General features: G+C 49.3%; 16 protein-coding genes and 1 non-coding gene across 23 annotated transcripts; 7 read left to right on the top strand and 10 right to left on the bottom strand.

The window, feature by feature from the left end:
* Window positions 1-84: 84 nt before the first annotated feature.
* Window positions 85-912, bottom strand: FVEG_17390 (hypothetical protein; the record flags this gene model as incomplete). Its single annotated transcript, XM_018906636.1, has 1 exon — window positions 85-912. The coding sequence occupies one exon, from the start codon at window positions 910-912 to the stop codon at window positions 85-87; it is 828 nt and encodes a 275-aa protein (XP_018760954.1).
* A 1489-nt stretch (window positions 913-2401) lies between these two features.
* FVEG_12883 (hypothetical protein) lies at window positions 2402-2941 on the bottom strand (the record flags this gene model as incomplete). Its single annotated transcript, XM_018902266.1, has 2 exons — window positions 2402-2557; window positions 2618-2941. The coding sequence occupies 2 exons, from the start codon at window positions 2939-2941 to the stop codon at window positions 2402-2404; spliced, it is 480 nt and encodes a 159-aa protein (XP_018760953.1).
* A 150-nt stretch (window positions 2942-3091) lies between these two features.
* On the bottom strand, window positions 3092-3480 carry FVEG_17389 (hypothetical protein; the record flags this gene model as incomplete). Its single annotated transcript, XM_018906635.1, has 2 exons — window positions 3092-3124; window positions 3181-3480. The coding sequence occupies 2 exons, from the start codon at window positions 3478-3480 to the stop codon at window positions 3092-3094; spliced, it is 333 nt and encodes a 110-aa protein (XP_018760952.1).
* Window positions 3481-4179: 699 nt separating this feature from the next.
* Window positions 4180-4302, top strand: FVEG_12882 (hypothetical protein; the record flags this gene model as incomplete). The annotated part of the gene is made up of 1 exon (XM_018902265.1): window positions 4180-4302. The coding sequence occupies one exon, from the start codon at window positions 4180-4182 to the stop codon at window positions 4300-4302; it is 123 nt and encodes a 40-aa protein (XP_018760951.1).
* A 143-nt stretch (window positions 4303-4445) lies between these two features.
* FVEG_17388 (hypothetical protein) lies at window positions 4446-5193 on the top strand (the record flags this gene model as incomplete). Its single annotated transcript, XM_018906634.1, has 3 exons — window positions 4446-4537; window positions 4585-4693; window positions 4759-5193. The coding sequence occupies 3 exons, from the start codon at window positions 4446-4448 to the stop codon at window positions 5191-5193; spliced, it is 636 nt and encodes a 211-aa protein (XP_018760950.1).
* A 355-nt stretch (window positions 5194-5548) lies between these two features.
* On the top strand, window positions 5549-6315 carry FVEG_12881 (hypothetical protein; the record flags this gene model as incomplete). Its single annotated transcript, XM_018902264.1, has 2 exons — window positions 5549-5944; window positions 5995-6315. The coding sequence occupies 2 exons, from the start codon at window positions 5549-5551 to the stop codon at window positions 6313-6315; spliced, it is 717 nt and encodes a 238-aa protein (XP_018760949.1).
* Window positions 6316-6517: 202 nt separating this feature from the next.
* Window positions 6518-8172, bottom strand: FVEG_12880 (hypothetical protein; the record flags this gene model as incomplete). The annotated part of the gene is made up of 1 exon (XM_018902263.1): window positions 6518-8172. A coding segment is annotated over one exon (1655 nt), but the record flags the coding sequence as incomplete, so codon positions are not given.
* Window positions 8173-8660: 488 nt separating this feature from the next.
* On the bottom strand, window positions 8661-9588 carry FVEG_12879 (hypothetical protein; the record flags this gene model as incomplete). Its single annotated transcript, XM_018902262.1, has 4 exons — window positions 8661-8827; window positions 8879-9352; window positions 9400-9450; window positions 9498-9588. 4 exons carry the CDS (start codon window positions 9586-9588, stop codon window positions 8661-8663), a joined length of 783 nt encoding a protein of 260 aa, XP_018760947.1.
* Window positions 9589-11589: 2001 nt separating this feature from the next.
* On the bottom strand, window positions 11590-13819 carry FVEG_12878 (hypothetical protein). Of its 2 annotated transcripts, XM_018902260.1 has the most exons (4): window positions 13633-13819; window positions 12919-13579; window positions 12053-12871; window positions 11590-11999 (listed from the first exon to the last, which is right to left on the bottom strand). In XM_018902260.1, the coding sequence occupies exons 2-4, from the start codon at window positions 13507-13509 to the stop codon at window positions 11925-11927; spliced, it is 1485 nt and encodes a 494-aa protein (XP_018760945.1). In that variant the 5' UTR covers window positions 13510-13579; window positions 13633-13819; the 3' UTR covers window positions 11590-11924. The 2 variants fall into 2 exon arrangements, with proteins under 2 accessions (XP_018760945.1, XP_018760946.1); XM_018902261.1 differs by lacking the exon at window positions 13633-13819 and having other exon boundaries at window positions 12919-13628.
* A 205-nt stretch (window positions 13820-14024) lies between these two features.
* FVEG_17387 lies at window positions 14025-14097 on the top strand. Its single transcript has one exon. It is a non-coding gene; the product is annotated as a tRNA-Cys (tRNA).
* Window positions 14098-14202: 105 nt separating this feature from the next.
* Window positions 14203-14901, bottom strand: FVEG_17386 (hypothetical protein; the record flags this gene model as incomplete). Its single annotated transcript, XM_018906633.1, has 2 exons — window positions 14203-14694; window positions 14740-14901. 2 exons carry the CDS (start codon window positions 14899-14901, stop codon window positions 14203-14205), a joined length of 654 nt encoding a protein of 217 aa, XP_018760944.1.
* Window positions 14902-16102: 1201 nt separating this feature from the next.
* Window positions 16103-18184, bottom strand: FVEG_17385 (hypothetical protein; the record flags this gene model as incomplete). Its single annotated transcript, XM_018906632.1, has 6 exons — window positions 16103-16116; window positions 16163-16508; window positions 16560-16686; window positions 17618-17922; window positions 17970-18096; window positions 18126-18184. The coding sequence occupies 6 exons, from the start codon at window positions 18182-18184 to the stop codon at window positions 16103-16105; spliced, it is 978 nt and encodes a 325-aa protein (XP_018760943.1).
* A 388-nt stretch (window positions 18185-18572) lies between these two features.
* Window positions 18573-19440, bottom strand: FVEG_12875 (hypothetical protein; the record flags this gene model as incomplete). The annotated part of the gene is made up of 2 exons (XM_018902259.1): window positions 18573-19329; window positions 19379-19440. 2 exons carry the CDS (start codon window positions 19438-19440, stop codon window positions 18573-18575), a joined length of 819 nt encoding a protein of 272 aa, XP_018760942.1.
* Window positions 19441-20203: 763 nt separating this feature from the next.
* FVEG_12874 (hypothetical protein) lies at window positions 20204-21139 on the top strand (the record flags this gene model as incomplete). Its single annotated transcript, XM_018902258.1, has 3 exons — window positions 20204-20475; window positions 20524-20854; window positions 20912-21139. The coding sequence occupies 3 exons, from the start codon at window positions 20204-20206 to the stop codon at window positions 21137-21139; spliced, it is 831 nt and encodes a 276-aa protein (XP_018760941.1).
* An 837-nt stretch (window positions 21140-21976) lies between these two features.
* FVEG_12871 (hypothetical protein) lies at window positions 21977-26734 on the bottom strand. Of its 6 annotated transcripts, XM_018902253.1 has the most exons (6): window positions 25587-26734; window positions 23509-25537; window positions 23428-23442; window positions 22853-23342; window positions 22496-22769; window positions 21977-22417 (listed from the first exon to the last, which is right to left on the bottom strand). In XM_018902253.1, the coding sequence occupies exons 1-2, from the start codon at window positions 26696-26698 to the stop codon at window positions 25171-25173; spliced, it is 1479 nt and encodes a 492-aa protein (XP_018760936.1). In that variant the 5' UTR covers window positions 26699-26734; the 3' UTR covers window positions 21977-22417; window positions 22496-22769; window positions 22853-23342; window positions 23428-23442; window positions 23509-25170. The 6 variants fall into 6 exon arrangements, with proteins under 6 accessions (XP_018760936.1, XP_018760935.1, XP_018760934.1 ...); XM_018902252.1 differs by having other exon boundaries at window positions 22853-25537; XM_018902251.1 differs by having other exon boundaries at window positions 21977-22769; window positions 22853-23442.
* FVEG_12873 (hypothetical protein) lies at window positions 22209-23426 on the top strand (the record flags this gene model as incomplete). Its single annotated transcript, XM_018902257.1, has 1 exon — window positions 22209-23426. The coding sequence occupies one exon, from the start codon at window positions 22209-22211 to the stop codon at window positions 23424-23426; it is 1218 nt and encodes a 405-aa protein (XP_018760940.1).
* Window positions 23783-25157, top strand: FVEG_12872 (hypothetical protein). Its single transcript, XM_018902256.1, has 3 exons — window positions 23783-23981; window positions 24034-24395; window positions 24443-25157. The coding sequence occupies exons 1-3, from the start codon at window positions 23907-23909 to the stop codon at window positions 25068-25070; spliced, it is 1065 nt and encodes a 354-aa protein (XP_018760939.1). The 5' UTR covers window positions 23783-23906; the 3' UTR covers window positions 25071-25157.
* Window positions 26735-27063: the final 329 nt, after the last annotated feature.

Raw genomic sequence — 27063 nt, 5'->3', positions numbered from 1 at the left:
ACACTTGTAGCCTCAAAACGTCCAATGTAGGCCCAGTTCAGCAACCCATATCCAATACCGCCACATTCAAACGGTCTAACCGAATTAAGGGCTACAAGGCTCATTCAACATATCACACACTGAGCAGTCGCAATAGAGTACGTGTCCTGGATACCGGAGGCGGTTCGGACGGACAGGAGGCTGAGTGTCATGCTCGGTGCTGTCGCTATCCGTACTCCCCTGAGAATCGATGCTCAGGCGAGAAAGCTCCCGCACGGCTTCGGCAGGCGGGGTTGTCACCCTGTTGGCTGATGGATGAGATGGCTGAGGCCCCGGTGTATGAATCGATTGACCGAGTACATGGTGCTCGGGGATTGGGAACAGGAGGTTTGGTGTGGGAGGATCTCTCCATGACCGAACCCGGAAGGTGCGGGTTCTTCTGGGAGGCATTTCCGAAGGATGACTCGCAAGGGGTTGCCTATCCCCACGCTGCGGCTGGCCAGTCTGTTGCACGCCAGAGATGGCTCGACTGAGATCCTCAACAGAAGAGACGTAATGTAGGAAGCTTCCGGTTCGTCGATTGTCACGAATAGTACGCGTGCGGTGACGTGGACGAACTACTCGGTTTGGAGTTCTATCAACAGACCGCTGTGAGTCGCGTCGAGAGTTGATAACACCTAATCTCCGTCGGGGAGCCGCGAGACGACCTCCGATTGAAGTAGAAGATCGCCGCCGATCGCCCAGATTCTGTCCATGGGGTGATGCTGGAGGAGTGTCACGGATGCGAGCTGAAGACTGATCAGAGAGAATTGGAGGAGACGACGGGGACTCTTCCGTGACTCTCTGTGGGAAAGTTTGGGTAGAACTGCCATCTGAGGCTTGGGGGCCACCAGAAACATTGTCACTGTCGAGATTGCGGAAGTGAGGTGGCATAGTGACTAGTAAGGTCCAGAGATCTGACCGAAGTAGTGGGGTTGAACGTGCTTGGGAAACGAGACCTAGTAGGCCATGGAAGCTTCGATGGAAGCCAAATGGAAAGAATGCCACGTTTTTCGCTGCTGGGAAGGGATGGTAATGGAAGTGATTAAAAGGGCACTGGTCTATATTAGCCGGAAGAGTACAGCTCGCATTTTGGTCACTCATATCTCAGATATTGAGAAGAGAGCAAGCTAGGAGCACAGATACACGCCGTTACAGAAGTGTTGGCATTATGGAGACTGAAATCATGGGAACTGCGAAAGAAAAGACACGTCATAAATGCCCAACAGGGCCAGACCGACTGGGCGTTGCCAAGCTCAAAAGATCCTATTGTGCCTCAATGAACGCCTCATGAGGTCATGAATGACCAGAGGCATCCTTGTAATGTGTAGCTCAAGATAAACCTGCTACAGCGCACGGAACAATGTATGACTGCAGGGGTGAAGCAGACCGAAGGGAAGCAAACTTGGATATTTATAGAACATAGAAGGGTTCACGACATCAAATGGAGAAAGAGAAACCAGATACTAATTTCCAAAGTTGACAACATCAGCGGTCGCTGATCCAATCTTAATCCCCCGATGACGTTCAGCTAATGGAGGGGAATTGCGACAAATCATTTTACACCATTTCCCTCACAAGCTATTCAGGATCCCAGTGCTTTAGCTCGGCCTTGCTAGTCTCAAAAACCCCTGAACTTGCAAATGGTGGCGTTGAATGTAGCTGAAGGTACAGTCAATCCTGGCGGTCAAGTTGCGCCAATAGTCTATCTTGTTGAATGACAGGCTGGGAACCAGAGACATAGCCGAGAGACATCGCACTAGTGCATTTCTACCGCTAATGGCGATTCTTAGAACTCCCGCCTCGCCACACAGCCTTCTGCTTGGCTCAACGCCTGGCCATTGAGTGAACAAAGAAACAGCCTCACCCTAGGTTTGGGCTCAAAGGACCTGGCCCCAGGGAGCAAGAAAACTCCAGACCTTACTATAGGATATCGAACAAACCTAGTGGAGAATGTGGTAAGTTGAGGCTAAATTTACCTAATTATCTTTATCACTTGGGGTTATAGTCCTGAGTTTTCTCTCCTCCCGCTGGTCTCAACACTAAGCGACCGAACAGTGCAGCAGGGGAGAAAAGGGCGTTGCCTAAACTAACAGGGATATCCGCTAGCTTCTGAGCCTGAGGCGAAGCTGGTCAGCCACAAGGGCCACGAAAAAGCAATCTAGAAAAGACAGGGGCTTGCCCTTTGAACGGTGTCTTATTAGCTGTGTGAACTAATCTATAGTATCCGCTCCACACATCTAACCCGATTCTTTGTCACCCCCTTACAAGCGATAAAGTGTCGTCCAAAGGTGAACAAGAGCCCCTGCGGGACATAACTACCCCTTTTATGATACTACATGGAAGCGTGCTGAAGAAAGGTCTATCCTGAGCCTCCTTCGGACTAAGCCTTAGCCATTTGGAGATAGAAGCTGAGCTGATGGAAGGGAAGCCATGGGAGCGGGCACTCGTCCGAATCCGTCTCCATCAGGATGTCGGAGAGTCGGAGTTTGAGAGACTTGTCATTGAAGACATGGTCACCGTCAGCATCTTGAAACATCTGTCAAGGGTGGGTGAGTTAGCCTTTGGCCTGCACGCACTAAGCGCCGGGGAAACCTACCGCTGGTTCCATGGCGCAAACTGCTTCAACAGTCTCCGATTCGGGATTCTGTTTCGCGAGCCAAAGGGACACGGATGAAGGGCGCTGGTGACCCTTGATATCGAAGCAGACTACTGTAGTGACAACGCCCTTGGTCTCGACGATGTAGTCTTTGGCGACCTTCTCAAGGGCATCCTCGATTTGAGAATATCCGACAAGGAAGACAAGGCCCGGCTTCTTGGCGCGAGGGTCACGCAATCGAATCCTCATGCGACCACTTCGGCGAAGCCATACCATACTCACGAATATTCGTCTGTCGGTCTTGGTAGTGCTGGACTCTGACATTGTAGGGTTCCCTGCCCAGAGAGCTACCGATTAGCTTGCGGATCAAGACGCCGAATTCGGTAGCATAGTCGTCGTGGTTCTAGGTTCTCTCTGCCGGAATAAGCTCTTAGCCACAAGCCTCAACTGCAAATAACACTTCTAGCCCACAACTTAGACATCGATACCACGATGACTGACCAATGGCTACAGCATAAAGCTAATATGTCGTCGTGGTTCTTGGGTCCCACTCTGGTGGTTACGATGCCGTCGTTGACGCTGTAATCGTAGCACTGGAAGACCTGGTCCAGTAGCGGGCGGAAGTCCTCGAAGAGACGGGGTTCCAGTGGAACTGTCGCGAAGTAGGGTTCATCAATCTCAGGCTTAGAGGGTGGACTAGAACATTGGTGAACGTTGTTGAAGATGCAATAGAGTGCATGGGCAACTGGAGATCTGCCGTTCAATTTACGCGCAGCAGAGTCACCGGGCTCGTTGGCCATTGTTGCGTTGGTTCTGGTGGCGATGATCTTGGAGAGAAAGTCGTTCTCTTGAGATCTTGCCATCGTCGTCAGTACAAGCAGTTTGATACATCAAGGAAAGGACGGTCGGCTTGGTGCCGCACTTCCCGACTTACCTTGATTTAAGACAACAGGGCAGATGAGCGCATGAGGATGTCGGTCTGGTCCGCAATGAAGTAGAGAGTTGAATGCAGCCCGCGTTCTGATTCGGGAAGGCAGGCGCCTTGGCCTACCAGAAAGAGAAGAACTAGAAGAACGCGAACTAAAAAGAAGAATCTCCTCTGACCTCTGTTCTGTTTTGGTGCCGACGGGAGAAAGGAGGAGAGTGGAGGGAAAGGTTGTGGGGAGGAAAGAAAACTTAGGATCTTCACCCTAAGCGATGAGGATACTTAGGTAACCTTAGCCTAAGCTTAGGGGACTCTTTGCTAGCTTTGTTTTTGACACGGATGGAACAAGGACGAAGTGTGTGTGGGGGGGGGGGGGGGGTCCGGCAGCTCGCACAAAATGCCAACCGGCCGGTTGCCCAGCACTGCTCACTTGCAGGTCAAGTGGGAGGCTCGCTGAGTACCAACAGCGGTCCTGGATTCTATATGGTTCTATGAGTAGCGCAGAGACAAGAAGACTGGACTCGTGAGCACAAACACCGGAACGATGATGCATTACGAACATTAGCACAAGAACTGAGCGCATTGGATATCCTTGTCCAAGCTCTTGTGTTCAGCGAAGCTGTATTGTTCAACCTTTATGCTACTTGTTCTTAGATCGACAGGATGGTTTCGACCCCTCCTGCTTTCCCTGTCGTTGTCCTCCCTCCTAAATCCATTTTTCTTCCCCTTTGATCCCTCCCTTATCTTTAAACACGCGTGACCAAGACTACCATGGCTTTGCAGCGTCAATAGGGAGAAACACACTTCTCCGCTACACTGAGCCCTCTTACCCCGTCGGGTTATCGGTGTACTGATACTGCTTTCTCTAGTCATAGGCCACCGTCAATCAGCGTTCTCGTCAGTATGCAGAACCTGCGTCTCTTGAACAAAGAGAAAGCCCGGCTTAACCACGAATCGCAACGCCATCTCCCTGTTCAACCCAGGTCATATTCCCCGTAAGTGCCATTGAGCCTTTGCGCGACCAAGCCCGAGTCGATCATAGAATTGTCCTTCTCCTACGACACGGAGCACAATTCTTTCAAGCACCTCATATCCAAGCATACGCTCTGGAAGTCTATGAGAAACAATTGCTAACCTCGATTGACGTACAGGTTCGATCGCGAGGTGTTTCGTTCATTATAGATCAAGTCAAAGGCAAGCCACAACAAGAGAGCAGCTCAAATCATCCGAAACAGAAAGCATCTTCGTCTCTGGTCAGTCACTTGGGGGAGTCACTGCGGTGCCGGCATTAATCGGCGACGACCGCATCCTGGGCGGTATCAATCTTGACTGCGACATACTCGGCCCTGTCGTCGAAACCGGTCTCGGCAAACCCCTCTTCCTCATTGGAAGGCCTAATTCTCGAGAACGGGGTCTGTCGTGGAGTCAACGTGGGCTAGGCATGATGCTACAGGTTTATGGCACAATGCGTCAGTCGTTCATCGATGCGCCGCTGCTCATGAGTTTGAGGGATGTTCCTGAGAATTTTAATGCCAAGGTAGAAGCTGCATTGAGCACAACCGATGGCAGGCGAATGGCATCTCTTGTAATTCAGCTGACCGTTGCGATTCTTGAGTACGTATTTGACGGTGCCGAGTACCGATTATGTTGAGCTGGGGGCCAACCGGAAGTCACGGCTTTGAAAAGCGAGGGAATTAACTGTTCGTGAGTAAAATCTATTTCCTTCTGGTGAGTGAGGACGATTTAGAGATGGCCAGATCGACTAAGAGCCTGCATTTATGACGGATCGATCATTATGTGTCGCTCCAAGAAATGCACTCTCTTTCCAACTTGGTGCCTCTAGTGTACTAATCTGAAGATGCACCGACGCCACGCATGTCATTGGGTCGCAGACTAACAAATTGGCGCTTATGTCAGAAAGACAAGGCCCAAAGCCATATAAAAGTAGACGATCAGGAAGATCATGAGACAATAATTCTCAACAGAGATCAAGTTGAGATTGTCCAATGGCTCCTACAATCTTCATCGTTCCTGGGTTCTACGAAGGCCCCACGGTCTTCCAACCTCTCGCCGACAGCCTCAACGAACGAGGCTTCAAGACGGTAATCACGACTATCTCCAGCACTGGCAAGACTCCTCCAGGCAACCCAAACATGGATGATGATATTGCGAACATCGCCAGGGACCTTGCTCCAGTCGTTGAGGAAGCAGGTGAGGAAGGCGTCGTTGCAGTCATGCACTCCGCAGGTGGCTTCATTGGGAGCGGTGCCCTCAAGGGTCTTACTTTCAAAGCAAGGCAAGATGCTGGAAAAGCTGGAGGAGTCAAGAAACTCATTTTCATTGCAGCTGGTGTGGCACCTGAGGGTTTTGAACAAAGACCAATGCCGTTCTTTGACCATCATGTAAGACCCTCCGTTTCTTACGCATGCCAACGTTTCTAAGCGGCCTTTAGGAGTCAAACGGCACGCAGTCATGCAAAGACCCCAGAAACTTGCTATATAGCGACTTCTCGGACGAAGAGGCGAACATGTGGCTTCCGGGTCTTCAAAATCAGGCTGACAGAGGTTGGGCGACCGCGCTTCAATATTGCGGATGGAGAGAGGTACCAAGTGTCTACATCATCTGTGAGGGGGATAAACTGTTACCTGCTGATATCCAGGAACAGTTCGCGGGTCTGGCAGGTAGCGAGATCGTGAGGGTTGGTGCTGGACATATGGTGCAGTTGAGCCAGACCGAAAAGCTGGCCGACATCATCGCTTCACATGCGGATTGAGGTGGCCAAGATACCCTTCTGGAATTAGGAGACGGTAGTAAAGGAATTTCCAATCAATTTTCTATTTTCCTATCTTGTAAACAAGGCCATACCACAGAAAGCAGTACATGCGGTGGTTGCCAGCTCACCATTCTACAGGTTTCCCGCTCCCATTAGCCTTTCACAATGCCAGTTGTCTCAAATCACGGCTGTCGGTGTCTTCTCATTCGCGTTTCTTTTTTACCGATCTCCATTCCGTCATCAAGCTTCCAACTATCGCAATTGAAGCCAGCCCAACTACGAGATACCATGTCTGCCCGAGGCTTTTATCGATTGCAACTATGACCTCTCTTGTGGCAGACTCCGGCACATTGCTAACGATCTCGGTGAGGCCGCTGTTGCTGATATGCGTTCCATTTAGACCCGGTACGACACCATCAAGGTTATCAGAAAGCCGGTTTGTGAAGAGCACCTGGGCAATGGGAACAGATATAGCGGGACCGAAAGATTGAGCAAACAACATGATGGATAGACCGAGCGGGACGTCTTCAGCTGGGAGAACTGTCTGTACGGCCGTTTGAGGACCGATGAAGCCAATACCGTATGCCAGGCCAGAAAGCGCCGAGTAAGCAATAAGATTTTCGAAACTGGTATCAATCTTGAACGTTGTGATAAGGCCAGCAGCGATTGGCATGATGATGGAAGCGACGAGCATGAAAGGCGTGTAGTAACCGAATGCGCTTGTCCCTGCTCCGTGGATGAGGGAACCGACCGTTGCCGCAATGATGATGGGTAACATCATGTAACCGCTGTTGACGGGCGTGTAGCCACGGACAAGCTGATAGTAGGTGGGCAAATAGTACTCCAGCACTACACCTGTACTGTTGACGCAGAATATGAAGATGAAACCGGCTACGACACAGCGTTGCTGCATGATACGAGGCGGCAGTGCAGCGGCGTCGCCTCGGCGGATTTGGTTGAAGATAAACACTCCAAGGAGTACAGAGAACGTAACTAGAGGTCCAATCACCTGGCCACTGCTCCATGGGTACACAGTACCTGCCCATGAGAGCGCAAGAAAAAGGCTTGTGAGGGCAGGGAGGAACAGCATGTTGCTAACGACGTCAAGCTGAGCAACCTTCTGCTTAAAAGACAGTTCAGTAACCCCACCCGACTTCTGATCCTCCGAAAGGCAAAACATGGTAAGAAGAAGAGTAAGGGCACCAATGGGCGCGCTGATGTAGAAACACCATCGCCAGCTGAGTGTCTGAAGTGCACCACCAAGCAATGGCGCTGCGATGGTAGCGAGACCTTCAGCAGCGCCCAGAAAGCCAAGAAAAGCGGGCCGTCGACGCAGAGGAGTTGATTGAACGATGATGATGAATGAGCCCGCGAATAGCCCTGCAGATCCCAGCCCAGCAACAGCCCTCCCAACAACAAGCATTGTTGACGAGACAGCAGCGCCTGAAAGCAGAGATCCAACCATAGATATGAAGTTGGACAGGAGAAAGATGCGTTTGACGGAGAAGAGCTTGTATGCTTTGCCGAAGATGAATTGGAAGGCGCAGACGCTGAGTCTGAAGGCGGATGAGTACCAGCCGACGTGGGCTACTGTGTGGAAGTGATCGGTGATGGCTGGTACGGCTGTGGCGACTATGTTCATGTCTATGCTGGCTAGGACGAGGATGCATACCACGGAAAGGATGGTCAGCCAGAGTTTGATGCCTGTTGGGTACTCTGCGTCCGCCCGTTCGCTTGACCCTGCAGCATGGTCCTCTACAATGCTTTCGTGTCCATGATGACTAGTTACATTGTCGTCAACTTGGTAGTGGGCTTGCTGTGATGGTATCTGTTCGAGTATCATGAGTTCTGCCATTGTTGTTGGTCAAGATGTTGGTAAGCAGAGTAAGTGAGGGGCTCATAGTTGGACGCTGGATCAACGGATCCCTGTCATGCAGATCCTTCACCAATAAGACCGTACTCCAGGGTTACTAATGATTGTGCAGCATCTTTCAAGACTAACAAAAATAACGAGAAAGCTGTATACAAGCATAACTCAGCCCCGGAAACTTGCTTGCGCAGTGAAGGGAGGTTGCAGCTGCTGAGGCTCAGGCCCGATCTTCGACTCCTCTTGTTAAATCGGGATGCAGGTATCATGGCATGCAACAGAGCAAAAAGACAGTTTGATAAAGTCCAAATTGTATAAATAATTAAAAGGAGTGTCGTATGAGAATAATATGTAACTCAGGCAAGTTGAAGCCTTTTAGAAGAAGAAGAAAGAATGTCTGATGCCGGAAATATGCAAATGCCCAACTCGGTAACCCAGTCCCAAACTCCAAAAACCATCTAAATGTTTAAGAACACTTTTACTCCTTGCCGGGGTACTTTCCAGGGTACCACTTTCCATCATCATAACCAGTCTTGCCGCCCTCATATTTTCCCTCGTGCCAGCTGCCATCGTCATTGCGCTTGGTCTTGTGGTCAGGGTGGTACTGGCCATCATCGAAGCCAGTGCCGGGGCCTTCATATTTGCCTTGGACTTGTTAGCCTCGAAGTTCTGGTGAATTGAAGATGTGTGACTTACCCTCTTCCCATTTGCCATCGTCAAGGCCAGTGTCGCCGCCCTCGTATTTGCCCTCGTGCCAGCTTCCATCATCCTCACGCTTCGCCTTGCCACCGGGGTACTTTCCGGGATACCACTTTCCGTCATCATACTTGGTTCCTGGCTTTCCCTCATACTTGCCGGGATGCCAGCTACCATCGTCGTTGCGCTTGGCCTTTCCGCCGGGGTACTTTCCAGGGTACCATTTACCGTCATCGTAGCCAGTCTTGCCACCTTCATACTTCCCCTCGTGCCAGGATCCGTCGTCGTTGCGCTTCTCCTTGCCGCCGGGGTACTTGCCGGGATACCACTTGCCATCGTCGTACTTGGTTCCTGGCTTTCCCTCGTATTTACCCTCATGCCAGCTACCGTCATCGTAGCGCTTGACCTTCTTGCCGTCCTTGCCAGGGTGGTATTGGCCATCGTCAAAGCCGGTGCCGGGGCCCTCATACTTGCCTGGTAATGTTTAGTATGGCGAGCCGCTCGAGACTGTTGAGACTTACCAGGAGCCCACTTGCCGTCATCCTTGCCAGTATCACCGCCCTCGTATTTGCCTGATGCTGTTAGTACGAGACTGGATGATGGGATCAGGGAAACATACCAGGCGCCCATGAACCGTCATCGGCGGGCTTTGCAGTAGGAAGGGCCAGAGCCGTAGCGGCAAAGGCGAGAAGTGTGTATGAGTAGCGCATGTTGAGAGATGAAAGTTAATATGTAAAGAAGGATTGTTAAGAAAATTGTAGTAGAAGCGATTGAAGCTGTAGTAATAGTGGAAGCGACGGTGTTGTAGCGAAGGTTGTTGTGATTGTTGTAGAAGAGATGATGATGAGAATGATGGAATTAATAGAACGGAGGTAATCAAACGTTGTTTATATACACAATCGCGTACTGCTGAATCCAAACTTTGGCAGCATCGCCCAGATCGTGGGCTCACCTCCACGGATGGTGGTGGCTGGCGCCATAGCGGGATACCTCACTCCAACACTCAAACTTAGTCTCTGGTAAGGCTGAGCTGGACCTCGATGGCCGACAAGAGTTCATGTCATGCTCTACCTCAATCAGCAAAAAGTTACTATTTTCGGGTGCCCCGAGCTCACGATAAATCGGGAGCTGCTGCGCCTGGATCACGCCTGGATCATGCCTAGATCACGCCAGGTCAAGATCAGCGCTAGCTGCTGCGTAATTCGAAGCTATCCCCAAAGTGTCAGGGCTGAGGCCGTAGAGGGGTCAGCCCCCAAGACCAGTTTGTTCCCCGCAAGTCAATAACTGTCATACCCGAGAAAACGGGCTCTGGGGCTGAAAAGACGTAGAGGGTCAGCTGTGCCACCGCCTTTGCCCTTCCTCACGAGGTCTGCGCTGTCAAAGTCTGATCTTGGCTTGAGGGATGGAGGATGGAAGGGCTCGATCCTTCTCGTATCCTTTGCTGATCTGATTGTGAGAGTTGCATCCATTGTTGCGTAATATGTTTGGTCGCAAAAGCGCAAGCTTCAAGCCCCAAAGTTCAGCTTTGCGGCAGGCTCTGGAATCTCACTAAGCCGAACCGTTCTATGACGGATACTCGAGCCCAAGCCAAGAATAAGCCAAGCCCGCCCGATGGCTTCGGCCCATTGCTTTAGCTAAGCTTAAAAATAACCAATTGCACAGCCCGATTTGAGTCTGACATGAGTAACCAGAAAATGATAATGCTCCGTCTGGATAGTTTGGGGGAGTACAAGAGGTCTTGGGACTCGAGAATGGCGGAGGCGGATGAGGGTGTAGGGAACCGAGACATGGTGCTATCGATACGAGACTTTGCGTCGCGCACCTGATGGTTTTGAGAATATGATCCGGAACTAACCTATTTTTACACTATCAATCAACCGTCGGATTAGATCTTGACTGGCTTTGACCAGATGCCGCGGCAGCTCTTGAGCTTGTAAGCGAAGGATGCATTATACGCTTTATTCCGCCTTTGAGTAATAAATTTGTGAAAAGTGAATCTGAACTCAGCTATCAGATTTCCATCCCCGTCATAGGGGATCAGCACAAATGTCACCATCAATATGCATGATTGACAGATTTTTGGTCCATCCAGGTCTGAGCCTCTGTCACATGCCCCCAACTTGAGCTCGATGTAATGTAGCATTGCTTACTCCGTACATCTGCAGTTGGCTCAGAACGTGAGATTATTGCGTAATCCAGATTAGTCAAGTTTCTGGAGCTGAACATCGATGATGCTGAAAAAGCTGACGAGGCGCTGTTTGTAATTGTCTCTTGATACAGGCAGAACTTACCTTGACTCAAGCTGAATGAGGCACGTGCCAAGTATCGACATTATCCAGTCAGCAATGTGTTGGAAACCTTGAGTAGGTCAAGTCTCCGTCCAATGGGTATTTTCCCGAAAAGGCTGGCTTCTGCCGTCTTACTGTAAGCGTAGTCTTGCTTCTCGTCTTCAAAGGACATCATAGAATTGGTCTCAGCATCACGTCAGCATCGACTTTATATCACGCTTTCTTAGCATATAATGGCCTCCGTCGGAACTAGGAAAGAATTTGTGCGACTATTTACGGTTTGGAACTTCGGTCTATGAGAGTTTTGACGGACGGACTTCTCTTCCAAACAAGCATTCACAGGTTGAAAAGTAAGTATAAGCCACGAGATAAACTTCAGGCCGGTCATAGATTAGGACTGCACACAGTACAAAAAGACATGGCACGATGAGTAGGGAAGGGCTCATGCTGCATTAGTACACTCTTTGTTCTCATCTCGAGCACTCAGAGACGAATGGTGGGAAGAATTCCTTTCAAACCACATGTCGCTTTCATAACCGCGGAAAACAATGGAAAGTAACGGGACGCGTCCTTGGATGCTTGATACAAATGTTCTTGGGGAAACCTTGGCACCCATACCTAGTGTTATCTCCAAAGGCTCATTCCAACGTCAGGCGTCTTTCCTCTGTATTGTACGAAGGTCCTGCAAGCCCAAGTACTCAACTACTGTCATTACTCAACTTCAAATCCGAAATTCCCAATTTCGAGTCAAGATTGATTCATTTGTTGAAAGTTCTCTTCTTCAACCACCTGTTCACCAATTCCAGACCCTCTTTCGGCTTGTCCTGAGGTACCTGTCATGTCTTGTCAGCATCAGGGACCTCATTGGCATCGGGGCACCACTTACCATATGGCCAGCCCCATCAACAGTAACGAAAGCGAATGTAGTTTTCTTATCTCTCTCGCCCATCTTGATCTTGACCTCCTTATACCATCCAAACTCATCACCATCAGCTCCCCAGGACCTCTGCCGTTGCGCAACATATTCCGGCTGTCCTTTCCAGGGCATACTATTGCTCCATCTCAAGTTACCAGCGGTGTTGCATGCAAGATCGAGATTTCCTTGGTACATTAGCACGTCGATATCGTGATCGAGCAAGTATAGAATCTGTGACTGGGTGCTGATTTCTTGGTCGTATCCCAGACTAAAAGCAACTTCTACATCCATCGCGTAAATGGAGTAGTTCGTCACTGCACTGGGTACGCCTAAGGCATCGAAAACTTTCTGGGTGTTGAGATACTTCTCAATGAGGCCTGCTTGCTTGTAGCACAGATCATCTCCAGATTCGCAGGGCCTGGTAATGTCGAATCTGTTCCTGTTGCCCCCTGTACCGGACTCTCCATCATACCAACTGATGACACCGTCCCAGCAGACTTTGCCTGCAGCGCCACAGATAGCATGATCGGGATGCTCATAACATACCCGTGCGAGGTCAAGACATCGCGGAAGGTTCGCGGCCATAATGTCACAGCGTGTGCTGTTGAAAACAGGCTTGTCAACACCTGGGTTCGTGGTGCAAAGTGTTTCCCAGTATCCGAAGTGTGTGTCCAGGGGAGAGACGTAGCCGTTGCCGATGAGAACTGACTCGAGATTGACTTGAGGTCGCTTAGGGTAGAGGCTGTTCTGTGCAACAATAGTCGCTCCCAGTACGGGGATATAGTGGCCCTAGAGAATCAGTCGCGTCGCAAGACAGGGTATGCCGGATCACCTACTCCGTAACTCTCTCCCGAGATATGGAAGGGCCTGTCGGCAAGATCCGGGAATACTTGGCTCACAAAAAGTTGTAAGAACTTGTGCATACTCTCAGCAGCGACGAAAGAATTTGACGGAATCGGCTCTCCCTCATCCAGGTACGAGAAGCCAACGCTTGCAGGCTGGTCGACAAAGATATAGTTCGCATTCTCATTCCACCCATAAGGGTTATGAACCGTCCCATTACCATGCTCGTTGATCAGACACGGTCCAAGCTCTTGAAGCAATCCCAGCATTGAAGAACCGCCGGGGCCTCCCGTCAACCAAAGCACAAGAGGGTCTGTTTTGGGTGCATTCTTGCTCTCAAAGTACCAGAAGAAAAGATGCTGGTTGCCGACATCGAGCCAGCCTGTGTACTGCTTCACGCGGGCGTCGCATATGGAGTCGTCAACCTGCTCTCTGATGCGGATCGTATGCTCTGGAAATAGCGAGCTTTGGTGAACTTGAAACGTGGAGGCTTCCGGTGAGTCTGTGTCCTTGAGCGGTATCTGCGAGGCAAAAGCCCCAAGTGAAGTTCCCGCTAGGAGCAATGCCGTTTTTAAAAAGCCCATTGTTGTAGTACTTCTCGATGAAGAATTTGAGTCGGGATTGAAGACGGTTATGAATTGTCAGACGGTGAAACTCCAGTCGAGAATGGTTAGTAATCCTCGCAGAAATGACGACAACGAGCTCACCAGGGTAGGTCGCAAAAGGTCTTGCAAAAGGTCCTGTCTCAACTTATCTTTGACCCCGCTTCCACGGCATCTCAATCCGTCGGGGATCAGCTCTAGTCTTGATAAGGAAGCTCAATGCACATTTTTGTAGTTTTCCGATGAATCTGAAGACCAGGGCAGCGCGTCAATCAGTTGAAGCCTACGTCGCTTATCGCGTGTTCTGATAAGACGGGTCAGAGATGGCCCGTGTTTTGGCCAAATAGAGAGTTTACGAATCGCTTCAACTACTCGATCAAGCTCCATGTTCAAGTGATCGTTACATGACCTGACTGAATATTCATGGTGGTCCGATCATAGTGTCTCATTTTCTCCCGCTACCCTCATCCAACGAGCACTCACAACTCGCCGTGAAAGGATCGATAGCTCAGTGGTACGAGCGAGGGATTGCAGATCCCTAGGTCGCGTGTTCGATCCACGCTCGGTCCTAACGATTTCTTTTTGAGCCAACTTGTTTTGAATCCCAACTTCATTTTTAGGTATTATAACTATGGTTGCCATATCAAGCTTACAAACAAGTAAACATCCTCCTCCTCAGATTTCTGCCCTTGCTTGCGTTCCCGTCAAATCCTTCAAGTGACTCAAAAAACTCCAACCACGATCAGAGCATTCCAAGTAACTGAAAAGAAGGTCCTTGATGAACTCGGGACACTCTGCAGCCATTTCGTCATACCATCCCCTTGTCTTCATGTCCTCCTTATTTCCAGGACCCGGGGACCTCAGGAACTTCACTAACTCTTCCCGCAGCTCCTGTCGATGGTCTGGGGTTGAGTTGTAGACAAGGGGTATCAAAGGAAGAACTTCTTCCAACATCAGAAGGTCAGAGAGTTCACAACGGAATTTCCATGCTACATATTTAGCAAGTGGTTCAATCTTGTACATGTCACCCATCGCGAACATGTAAATGTGGTTGTCGAGATTGAAATCCTCGGGGATTAGGTATGCTCCCGTGTAAAGGAAATCTATCAGCCATTTCACATGATCCACAGAGAACTCTGAGAGATCGATCTCGTTGGTAGTAGATTCCTGTGTAATGTTAGCCGCGTTCATCAGTATTAAAGGCAGTCTAACCTTGAAGGGCCAGGTGCATGCTGCATGAAAGACCTTTGATTGACTGCAGACGATGACCTTGTGGACTTGGAATCGAGTATCTCCGCAGACGAAGGCAAAGTCCGTGAACTCATGGTTATCTCTTGCTCTGTAGATAATAATTGGTAAGTTGTGCTGATACATGGAGATCAAGGGTATTCATACTGCAAGAGGCCCATTCGAAGGTCTCTACTCATTTTCAATAAGTTAGGGTGAGTTCTGGATATGATGTGGGATTACACAACGTGCTGAGTTTTACTTCATAAGCAAATGCATGGGACAGTGATCTTTATATCTGGATTCGTAGAACAGACTTTGCAAATAACATCATGCTGGCGAAGTATAAACTTCGGAATTCAACATGCTCCAGGACCATGTAGTCAATCAAACTTTTGCTTCTGACTTTCTCTTTGACCAATTTTGACATGTCTGCCCCTGTAACATGTAAGACCACTCTACTTCGCGGTCGAGACAACTTAGAAGAACAGAGTTTTGTTTCATTAAAGCTTATACAATATGGCGAGTGGTGACTCGTCCGTTACTTCATACTCTATATATTGCACAGTTTCTTTTGAAAGTATATTCGACTACGGAAAGCATAACCCTCACTTTTTAGCATTTAGTATTTGGGTGGTGACGCCTCAATCCTCGCATTGTTTTAAGTTCCGAGGCTTGTTTCAACTCGAATCTACGATTTGTCCTGGTAGAGCAGCAGACCTGTGTTTCAAAGTCACATGTCCCCCCAGCTAAATTATAAGATGGCGTATGAATGGGAGCTTATCAGCCAAGTACACCGTTTGAGGCTCCTGTATTATTCAGTACCTGCAGCTGTCAGTTCTCCTCTTCAGCTGGACCACCAGCCAGCTCTAGACTAATGCTACCGGTTATTTGCAAGAAGCAACATCTTTATCTTAATACGCAACAAGATGAAGCCCTTTCTTGGTCTTTAGTTGGCTATTTCAAGCATTCAGGAGCTCGAGTTAGGTCTCTGTATTATTCATCTTACGGCTCTCAAGACCTTGCCAAGAATAAGGGAAATCGAATACAGCTAATGGATAACAGCTTTTTAATGCAAAGGATTTGAGTATAAATTCTATAGATTTGAAATGTCAACCATCTTATAATTAGCCAGGTGACTATGGTCATGTTGGTTTATACTACCAACTGCTAGCAATCAGGCCCTAGAACCCAACGCCCCGGATAGCATTTTCAATAACTTGTTGATCCTTAAAATAAGTAATCCCATCCCGTAAGTGCAAAGTGTACTTATATGGAGGACTTGACTTGCTGCAATCGCAACATCTCGATGTTACCGGGGTACTCATGATAGACAACATCACCTCCTTCAGGAAGTCTTGACTAGCATCAGATATCTGGTCAATCATTCCCATGCTTGCTTTCCTACATGTGAAAGTCAGCAGCGTCTCCCTTGGGTAGTAGATGGCTGGCTTGATAACGTCCCCAAAGACCGATATTGGCATTTCATACAGAACCGGAAGCGAATCAAGAAATTCTTTCAGCTCAATATTCTTCTCATTCAGTCGGCAGATGAAACAAAGATTAGCCTGCCGTTCAAGGCCTCGGATGGCGTACTTGTCGGCCAAGACCAGCATCGACAGATGCGTCGAAAGGGACACCTTGGACATATCTGCACTCGGATCTTCGTAGTTCCCGACGTAGAAGTATTCGACCATCATCTCAACCAACTCCAGAGGGTATTCGCTCAAGTCATAGACCCCAGATGTGGCTTCCTGCATCAGGATCAGTGTATTGTCACTGTAGCTTAGTTTTCACTACCTTACATTGAAACCACTCGTACAAGCGGCATTAAAAACTTTGGACTGTGCACAGATTATCACTTTGTGCACGGGAATCTTTGTGCCTTTGCAAAGAAAAGCGAAGTCAGTGAACTGACCGGCTTTTTGGGCCCTAGGAGACGTTAGTTGAGCTTGGACGGAATGTGTAAACAACTGATTTCTGCATGAGCTTCCGTTCCTCGAGGTTCATGATGATGTTTGATAGAGATTTTAGTCTTTGAGAGGAGTTCAGTATTTTACGTCTCGGATGGCGAGGGAGAGTGGGTATATATAAGAGAAATGGACAAGATATCCTCATCGGAGGGACTCTAAAGTTGTCTTTAGCCAGGAGTTTATAATCACCAAACAAAAGCTAGATCATGCAACAGAAGCTCGATTACGAGAATGGCATTCTATGGCTTATCATCTCGCTCCATTACACTTTGCCTTTCCAAGTAGACTTATTAGAGAAACTCTAACCATACATACCTCAGGCTCGAAGCGGAAGGCTTTTTGGGTTTCCATGTCACCTTTTCAGAGACACCAATCAACCCAAGTCTGTCAAAGAAGGCAAATACTTTGGTCGAGGTACTAGCTTACTCCAACAAGGCGGTCTTATCCTCCACGTCATCTTGGGCTATGGCCACAAAGTTCTGTCTGCTAGAATAAGCACTCAGCCACAGGTCACAACTGCAAATAACACATCTAGCTCACAAATTAGACATTGATACCATGGCTACCACCTACTTTAAGCACTATTTTCAGCCGCCAAGGCTTTGTCACCACAATCAAATTCAACTTCCAGCCTTCCAAGCCATTCGCGTAGTGTCGTTTCATCGGTGGCCTTCCCCTTTCCGCATTTCCGACACCGACATCCGAGAGGCTCGACCGGGACCAATCCCTCTGACTTGCAATAGATATTTGTGCAAGTCCCCATCAGTGGAAATCGTAAAAAGAGACTTATTAGTTCTTTCGAAAACTCAGGGCAGTCATATACGAATTCTTCAGTAATCGCTTCCAGCGCCTCTATAGCCACCGCCTTTCTGAGCCTGACTCTGGCCAACACTAGAGCGGCGTTTCGGAGGTTCTTGGATACCTCCCTGGGGACTTTGTAGACTTCTGTAATTGATCTGGTGAAGTCTTGGTTGTTAAACTTGTCATATCGGTATAAGCATTCGAGGTATTCCCCGCCTGCGAACTCTTGCAGTCCGCCAATCCCGTACTTGTCTGCCAGGGTAAACATGGTAGCATGTGTCAACAGGCCGGCATTGTCTGGGACTTCATAGACTCCGGTATAGAGGTATTCGACCATGCGATTAACCACCTGGAGAGGATGGTCGTTCAAGTCGTAGATTCCAGATGAAGCTTCCTGGGCCTTGTCAGTGTACGCGAAATGGTGCTTGCGAAAATCCTGACCTTGAACATCCCAGTGCATGCTCTGTGGAAGACAGTAGACTGGCTGCAGACGATGATTCTATGGATAGGAATAGTTTCCCCTTCGCAAGTGAACGCAAAGTCTGTGAACTCTCCGCTTTCGCGCGCCCTATTCGAGGTCAGCATGTCCCAAAGTACAGAAGGAGATCAGGAGCGGCAGACTTCCGCATACGGATTCTGTCTTCGAGAGTTATCATATTTACATCAGAAAAAAACGCTTCTGTGGGTGATCTATACAGCTTACGAGGGGGACTGTCATAGATGGCGGCAAGAAGGTAGTTTATATGCCCCGTCCATCCTCACTGTGCAAGTGAAGGAGGGGTTCGGTGAATATGCAAGCCTCTATTAGTATACAAGTACTCCAATGTCAATTCCTCCAATGATTAACAGTCTCCAGCGCCTTCCGTTGACATATTTGCGCCACCAAGGCTGGTAGGCCTCCCAGCCACCAACGAGCAATACATATGAACCCTCAATCATGGTTGGCTTACCAATCCGCCGATCTATCGCATGTGGCCGATTTATCACATGTGCTGGCAGAGAGAAATTGCTCATCATCCTCTGGTTCAAAGATCATCCTCTTGTTCAAAGATCATCCTCTGGTTCAAAGATCTGACTCAACAGTCCCTGCATCGGACCATCGTGATTGCTCATAAAGTCCTGAAACACCTCCTGGTTCTTGAACAGCTCGGCCTGGCTCAGAATGTACTCTGCGACAATCTCCCGAAGTTTGAATGGTACAAACTTGCCAGAGGCCAGGATCAGTAGCTCCATGATGGAGTCCCAGGAATTGCCCCAAGGCATGATCGCCTCGAGAGCGATGAATAGCTTGCCCAAGGAAACGTCCATTAACGCGTCGACACAGTATCGGTCAGCGAAGATGCAGACCTGGGCATGGTGTAGCATCGTGCCTTCACCAATGTTGCCTATATCAGATGGTCGAGAGATGGGGGTGTACTTGTCGACAAAGTCTTGCCACATGCCGTTGAGTCCGGGTGCATTGCGACTGTTAGGGCCTGAGAATGGTGGATGATGGCGGACGTAGTGTGCCCAAGACTTGCTCCAGTTTCTCAGCCCTTCATCAACAGGATCTGTCTCCTCCTGTTCGTCATCTTCTCGGATGGGGTTGGTGTAGTCACCGCTGTACGCAAACTCCCAGAAGCTCAGGAAGACGGTCTCCTCGAGATCGATCCATTCGACGCGTTGTTCCAGTGCCTCTTTGAAGGATCCGTTGACCAGGACGTTCAAGACGGGTGACTGTTTTGCGACAAGTGCGGAATGAATAGTAAACTCGGTCTCGTCGGGGCCAACAACGAACGTGAACGTCTTAGATTTCGCAATACTACAGCGCTGTCAGCTAAGTTTTTGGGTCAAGAGTTTTTAAAGGTTACCTCTTGGTTGATACATTATCCTCGGAGATGCCAGAAGCCTTGCGCTTGCCGAGTTGGTCCATGATGTTCATCTGGATGATTATGATGGGCGTGGCTGTTGCAAGAAGAGAAGGATCAGTTAAGATGTACAGTGCAACCTGCAGTTGAGGAGGGGCATGTTTATGATATATCGGAAATGATAAAGTAATTTTCTGCGGCGTGACTCAAGAGGCCTGAGATGAAATACTCGCAGATAAAGTTTCACAAATGAAAGTTTGTTGACATTACCTCTTCTTACTGGCTTACCAGCCCTTCCCATAAAGCATAAAAGTTTAATGGGACAGAAGTATTTTCGGATTCGTATCCTTTCCAATTTACAAGAACGATAGAAGTGATAACACTCTTGTTCGTTGAGGAGCAAAGGTTGACATAAGATGAAGAACCACAAGGTAACAGGGCTGACCATCTGCTCCACTGGCACAAAGGAACATGCCCGGGCTGTTCTCATTCACAGAGCCAGTTGCCAAGCTCCAAGCGACTCTTCAGAGTCACTGAGCAAACGGCTCAGCCTTGGGGCAATTGTTGCCTCACGCAGGACCCGCCTGGTCTTGGTGCAGTGGTAACTGATCCCTTATCCTGCCACCGTACTGCCAGTGCCAGTCTACGCGTGCCCAAGTTAACACTGGTAGACCTCTTACGACCTCAGCAGCCTTCTAGCCTTCTCCTTCGCTATACTCTCCTTCACTCCCATCTTTTACTTCCAATCTTCGTCACGTCTCATCTTCTGCACCCAGCTCTCGGCTCATAAGTCTTTCTCACTATTACTCTTGAAACTGAAACATCGTCATGTCAGACTCTTCGAAGTCACTTCATCAATTGACTGTAGAGAACCGGGGACTCCAAGCTTCGCCTCTACACTGGACCTCCCATCATCTCGAGTTGGTGGGTTGCGAATTTATCGAGGTCGAAGAAGCCAGCGGCACCCAAGGCCATCACGCCCAACAAGATGGGAGGCTTACATATTACGCTACCCGGTTAGCGACAACACCCGTCGAAAACATGAAATCGCACTACGTCCGATCACTGTTTAGAGGAACAGGTGTTTTAGAGTTTGTCCTGTATGTTACGTGTACTTCGACACCCTCACTTTGACTAACCTTTGATAGCGTGGCCGCCGCCTTTCACTACTGTGATCGACTCGTGCATGTACCTCAATGCAGTGCTTTTCGGATCTCTGGGCACATTGACGTACCATATCCCGAGCCAATTGTCGGATATTATTCCTACAATGTTGACGGGGACCGTAAGGCGCGGTTCACTGCCCGGGCTGGCCCCCCGGGTACAGTGAACCTGCCTATGGAGCAGATCTACAAACGAAGACTTGCCAAAGTCACCCCTCAGGACTGGACCCGAGATCCGTATCTGGTCTGTGTGATGTTGAGCCTGGCACAAGCCCAGGAGAGATCCGATACAACAGGGCAAGCACGGCTTTACCTCGTAAGTTGACAACTCCTCGTCCATTGATAGCGCTCTCACTAACACAATGACTTCCAGGTCCGTCTTTTCGTGACTCACAAGGACGAACAAGAGAATGCCTATGTCTACAAGGCAGATTTCCCTTCCCAATTCTTGGAGTGCCTCAAGATTCCTTCCCGTCCTATGGATGATTTCGAGTTCCCCGCCATCACGGTGGCCAAGGTGGCCTTTGAGCCATATGAAACCTTCGGTGGTCGAGCTGCCGAGGCCCTGGTCGGCGCGCAGTACTTTTCCTCCACAGCCTAAGGAAATTCCCTTATTGAGTCACCTGGACATATACCCAGAGCAGTTACTTCGGTCTAAGCGGCATTGTGTCCTCATAAAAATAGTGAGTCTATGATGATATATCTGTGTTACATCTGGCTCACTCATCAGTAGGACAATTAGTGCTTCGACCATTGGACTAGGGAGGTTTTGTATGACTAAGGAGGAAAACAATCTATGCAGCGTTTGCGGTTCAGGTGGGAATTTTGGTTGCCAACGAGATGGGATTTTGGCCGGTTGTGGCAGACACACTCGCCAAGCCAACGTATTCTTGAGGCCATCTGGGTTTAGTCAACTATCAGTAATAGCGATTTGATCATGGTCTGTTTCGGCAACTACGCCTTTTATCCACCGGTAGACATTCAGTCTCAACCTCTTTAGATAGATGAGCTCAGGCGAGACCTGGAACAGGAAGACATACTTCTCTGTCTGACTCCGACATATCAAATCACAACGCAGCTCTTTGTATGCCCTCCCCTTAGTCTGTGTTCTCAATTAAAACAAGTTGTATGATACCCCATGACTGAAAGTGATACCAACCTCTTGTTCAATGGGATAGTTATCTCCTCGTGTCGTATTGGACAAAATGGGAAGTTCTGCACAAAGTCAACTTGCTTTTGACCCTGTCGCCGAACAGCAAGGTTTCTTCAGAGATGTTTTTCTGCTGGTTTCTTCAATATCCTAACCATTTTCTTTTAGTTTACTGAGGCTCTCATCATGTTCGAACACAAAGGCGGTTGTTTCTGTATTGTTCATGCTGTGGTATAGAATCATCCTGTTGTTCAGACAGAGTTCCAGCACCAGGACACAATCTTTGTTGTAAGGAATCGTTCAATTTAAATAATTCTGAATAGGCACAAAGACGATAGAGGTGAACTCTCGAACAACAGCTCGGCCGACTCAGTAGTCTCGGACCTTTAAATACGATACTGGCGCGTACTGATGTCGTCCATGTCGTTTCACCGCACTATTGACATTTCAACCGCAACATCAAGCTTTTCGTCCCTTTCTCCGACAAATATTATAACTAGGTCTATTACTAATCATCATTATGTATCCAGACTGGAAAGAAGTCAAGCAACGATCGATGCGAGGTCGTCTACAAAGCCTCAGACTTCGCCTTATCGATATTGCGAACAACTTGGACAATCTTACGATAGAACAGCTTGGCATTCATTGCGGTGCCATCACTGAAGACCTGCAAAGCTTGTCCTATGATTGTATTGTAGAAAGCAGGGATCGACTTGACGAATTCCAGTTCTACTGGCGAGTTAGCGAAATCGAGGTTTTGATAAAGTTTTGTGTTGACGAGGAGCTCAAAAAGATTGATGAACGAACAGAGAATAGAAAGCCTAAGATGACGAGAGAAAAGCGCAGGGAGATGATGGCGGATCTCAAGTTTGATATTCCTTTCACTGAACTGTGCTTCGTTCCATTTGACGCGTATGACTTCTTCATGAGTCTAGGACAGGCATTCAAGGACCTCATTGTCGATGAGCTGAGGGCTCGTGCTCAAGATGATCCTACGGCTGACCTTCAGTCTATCAAGGAAGAACCAGGGATCAAGAAAGAGCCAGGCATCGAGGAAGAACAGTCTGTCAAGGAGGAGGAGCTTATCAAGGAAGAAGGTGTCAGCGAGCTACCTCGTTCCGAACTACATCGACCTGGAGAGTTCATCCCTAACGATGTACTTACGCAGAGGTTCAGAGATCTGGCGGTCAACTTTGATGATCCCAGCAGTCGCTGGGCAAAGCAACAACTCGATGCGTATCAGAGATACCTCAAGTTACCAGTCACAGACAAAGTGGCATCGGGTACCGTGGAGGAATACGACAATTGTGTATCAATGAAGATGCCGTGTCCGCCAGGGATGAGCTGTCTTCTCCTGGCCCGTTCAGGAGACTGGTGGTTCCCCCATCCAGTGGACCCCTCTGCTAAGAAGTCTGGTTCTTGGGGCGATGTTCCTAACCTGGAGGTACTCACCATGACTCGCGAACAGCTGCGAGAAGATCATGAGTTTGGGGGCAATGCCTTTAAAAAGGAGGTGCCTGAAATCGAGCCTCGTCTCGAGAAGTTGGACATTGACTTTGATAAAGTTGTTACTTCTCAGTATGGGTTTGTCGTTGCTTGGAGGTACGTGGGAGGCGATGAATGGTTTGACCGTTATGGTCATGTTGTTCCGGAGCTTGTCGTTGATCAGTCCATTATTCACCACGGTCGACGATGGAGTGAGGCTAGGAAAGAAGATGTGCTTTCGGGTTCGGATTGACCTCAGTACTTTAGGGCTGCTGGGGCGTTAGCTGGGGACGAGGCGCACACTTTCATGGGGATAGAGTCTGGTGAGTAGATACTGGTTTGTGTTTATGTTTCCGAATTGACGTTGGCTTCTTATTGGAGAATTGAGAATTCTGTTGTTGATTGCACTGTTGAATAACATTTATGTGAATGTCAAGTCAATGCCAAGGTGTGCATTTTAGCGACTAACAAAATCAGGTCATGATCCTCCCCCAACACTTTCTCATGAAACCTCCCGCGGGCCAATTCCCATTCCCGCTCAAAACCCTCCACCAAGTGGACCGCATCCGCTTCTCCCCGGTCCCTAGCGCCCAGAACCCTTGAAACCATAGACTGATGATACCGTAGCACGCTCCATGCGATGCAAGCTGGGGCCAAGCCAAGCAAAGAGGGGTGAACAGCTTCAATTTTTCTCTTCCCCCTCTTCAACTCTGTTCTTGTCAATAAATACAATATGAGCGCTGCACCAGAAGTTACGCAGGGTGAGAATGTCGTCTCACAGGACATGCTTGCCCCGACGCACTGGGAGGTATGATACATAAACACTACACGGATGAGGACTTGGTAATTGACTCAATCAGAACACTGAAGCTACGGATAATTCAGATGGGGACTCTGCGATAGGCGACGACGCTGCTAGTTCTACCGCGAGTATCAACTCCAGCATTCTCGAGTACCGAACCATCAACGGGCGGACGTACCACGCTGAGCGAGGCGATGCTCAGTACTGGGCATCGAACGACAACCAGGCCTCTGAGGCCTTGGACATCATCCACCATACCTCCACGTTGATCATGGACGGCAAGCTCTTCCTGGCGCCCGTCAAAGAGCCAAGCAAAGTGCTCGACATTGGAACCGGCACTGGCATTTGGGCCATGGACTTTGGCGATGAGTTCCCCGAGGCAGAGGTCATCGGCACAGACATTTCCCCCATCCAGCCAACGTAAGTCCCCAGCTCCAACTCCCTCCACACGATCTAACAACCTCTAGCTGGGTTCCCCCAAACGTTAAGTTCGAGATCGAAGACTTCACCCTCGACTGGACATTCCCTCCCAACTCCGCAGACTTCATCCATCTCCGTTTCCTCTACGGAAGCGTACCCGACTGGTATGCCTTGTACGAGCGCGCATACCAAGTAACCAAGCCCGGCGGCTGGATCGAATCCCACGAAGGTGACCCCATGGGCTGCAGTGACGACGACAGTCTCAAATCTGGTAGTGCAATTGCAGAATGGGGCAAGTTCTTCCACGAAGGCGGCAAGAAGCTCGGTCGCGTGTTTACCCCACTACCAGATAATCTGCAGGAGAAGGGTCTCAAGGCCGCTGGCTTCGTGGACATCCAGTCCAAGACGATCAAGGTTCCTGTTGGCGACTGGCCGCAGGATGAGCACCTCAAGGAGATTGGAAGGTTCACGACAATGAGCATTCTATCCGATGTAGAGGGGCACATCTCGTTCATGGCTACGCTTCTTGAGGGGTGGACGCAGGAACAGGTCCATCTGTACTGTACCCAGCTGAGGAGGGAGTTGAAGTCCAAGAAGCCGGCGCACGCTTACTACCTGCAACGTATTGTTTGGGGACGCAAGCCAGCTGAGGGTGAGACTACAGCGACAGAGTAGATGAATGATGTTCATTAGACGTAAATAGCGTAACAATACTTTTCCCCGGTCCAGCCGTTAATGTATCCAATTTGTTTGTACCCGAGATCTTCAGCTCCTTTCAGATCTTGACTTCTTCCGTCGGTTCGACATCGTACTCAATCTCGGTTCGGATGACGTATTTGGCTCCCTTTCGCACGCCAGTACCTTCATGCAATGTCGCGTTGATCTCGCCATGAGGGAAAATAGCCGCGCCGCCCATGACTGGACGAACTGGGTATGCATTCAGTATTCCTTCCCGTGCAGCCGGGAGGAAGTATGTAGTTTCGCCACCCTCGAAATCTTGGTTAAGGTAGATCAAGAAGGTAAAGAGCGAGCTCTGCTTCTTTTCGGCCGGCGAGTCGTCGTAGACGTATTTGTCGTCCTTCGTGATGCCGCTCGGGGGCCACGCGCCATCGATGTGTGCTCGGTACTCTGCTCCTGGGACACTGCGACACATTAGCGATAGAATTGACATCAAGGGGTTCGAGAACCTACTATCGATACACTCGGAAGCGGCGGTTGATTCCACGAGCTAGACGCCCATTCATTGACACCGGCACAAATGGTTGAATGCGCGACCATAGCGTGTCGTGGAACGTCTTGTCAACAACCCAGTAAAAGTTGTGCGCCAGAATACTGATGTCCCCGTCTTCTCGAAGCGGCGCATCGGGCACAAAGTTGACGTATTCACCCGCCGCAATGATAGCCTTGCACTCTTCGGGGTATAGAACATTGGTGGCGACACTGAGACCCTGAACGACAGGATGCGGTCGATGTGTTGTAGGCGGGGGTGTTGTCGACAGAGGAACAGCCTCGGGTGTTGAAGCGTAAAGTATGGCATCGTGATGGTTCGGGGGTTTACGCTCAGCGCCAGGTGTTGTCTCGATGATGCGAATGTTCTTCTTGAGGGACTCGGGTGCCGAAGCTACGAGACTTCCATCGAGGACCGAGGCGTAGACTTGCTCGGTTGGACCGTCGGGGCGAAGATCCCAGATCTCTTGGAGGGCAATTGATGAAGGCTGGATGGTGGCGTTGGGGTTTCGATCCTCGTGGCCACAGACTCGAAGCACCGCATCAATGACCTTGATGAGTGTCTCTTCCCTCTCAGAGCGCTTTACAAGGCCTTGCTGGTCGGGAATCGTCGACAGGCCACTGATGACATCAAGATCTCGAACCCATCGACACAGAGCACCAAGCTTAGGCTGTTCACCACGAATCTTCATCTCAGCGAGAAGGATTCGAGCTTCGGTGTATTTCCGATCGGCAAGAGCAGCAGTGACCTGCGCTGTGAGATTCGCGCCGACCGCATTGTTGACGCCCGTCGTGCAAGCTTGTCTGAAGTCGTAAACAGCAACTCTCAGGTCCTTGCACAGCTTTGACTTGATCAAGCCGGGGTACTGGGCGAGAGAATTGAGTGTGTCGATGGTGATCTCGAGCTCTTCTTCGGATACAACGGTATGGAGGTTCTTAGGCTCGAAGTGCGTGGTCGTGCCATCGGGAGGAGGCGTCGGGATTAAAGGGGAAGTGGTCTTTGCGATCTTTCGAGGATTGTCGGATTGAGCTTGAGCCTGCGCTTGTTTGCGTTTCTTGGACTTTGTCTTGGCCATGATGGTTCGATAATGGATAACAAAGAGTTGGTGGGGATGGAAATTTACGTGGGGGAATTGATCACAGAAAGGGACCAATTGGAGTGGCAAAAACGGTCTGGAACGGCAGAACCATAAAATGCGGGGCTGGAGTACCCCATTACGATACAGGGTAGCCATTAGCATTTGACAGAGTAGTAGAGGCAAAAATCAAGATCTTGAGAGACTTGGGTAAATTAGTATAAGTTTAGGACACCTTTACTAAGTTTAGGCTACCTTTTGCTGAGTGTAGTCTTGACCCTAAGGGATAATAATATTTAGGTAAATTGCCCTAAGCTTAGGGAGGTGCTTACTCAATTCATATAGTACCTTTATTTGAAGTCCTA

Source organism: Fusarium verticillioides, chromosome 11, assembly GCF_000149555.1.
Source record: "Fusarium verticillioides 7600 chromosome 11, whole genome shotgun sequence".
NCBI lineage: Eukaryota > Fungi > Ascomycota > Sordariomycetes > Hypocreales > Nectriaceae > Fusarium > Fusarium verticillioides.
This window is presented reverse-complemented; position numbering and strand designations above follow the sequence as displayed.

Bases quoted from the DNA above. Each gene is read 5' to 3' on its own strand.
- FVEG_12878 (XM_018902260.1), bottom strand. From the start codon at position 13,509: ATGGGCTTTTTAAAAACGGCATTGCTCCTAGCGGGAACTTCACTTGGG. The intron at 12,872-12,918 runs GTAGGTGATCCG...CTGATTCTCTAG, and splicing joins TCTCGGGAGAGAGTTACGGA to GGCCACTATATCCCCGTACT. The intron at 12,000-12,052 runs GTAAGTGGTGCC...AAGACATGACAG, and splicing joins TTGATGGGGCTGGCCATATG to GTACCTCAGGACAAGCCGAA.
- FVEG_12872 (XM_018902256.1), top strand. From the start codon at position 23,907: ATGAGCGCTGCACCAGAAGTTACGCAGGGTGAGAATGTCGTCTCACAG. The intron at 23,982-24,033 runs GTATGATACATA...TGACTCAATCAG, and splicing joins TTGCCCCGACGCACTGGGAG to AACACTGAAGCTACGGATAA. The intron at 24,396-24,442 runs GTAAGTCCCCAG...AACAACCTCTAG, and splicing joins ATTTCCCCCATCCAGCCAAC to CTGGGTTCCCCCAAACGTTA.
- FVEG_12871 (XM_018902250.1), bottom strand. From the start codon at position 26,698: ATGGCCAAGACAAAGTCCAAGAAACGCAAACAAGCGCAGGCTCAAGCT. The intron at 25,538-25,586 runs GTAGGTTCTCGA...AATGTGTCGCAG, and splicing joins CGCTTCCGAGTGTATCGATA to TGTCCCAGGAGCAGAGTACC.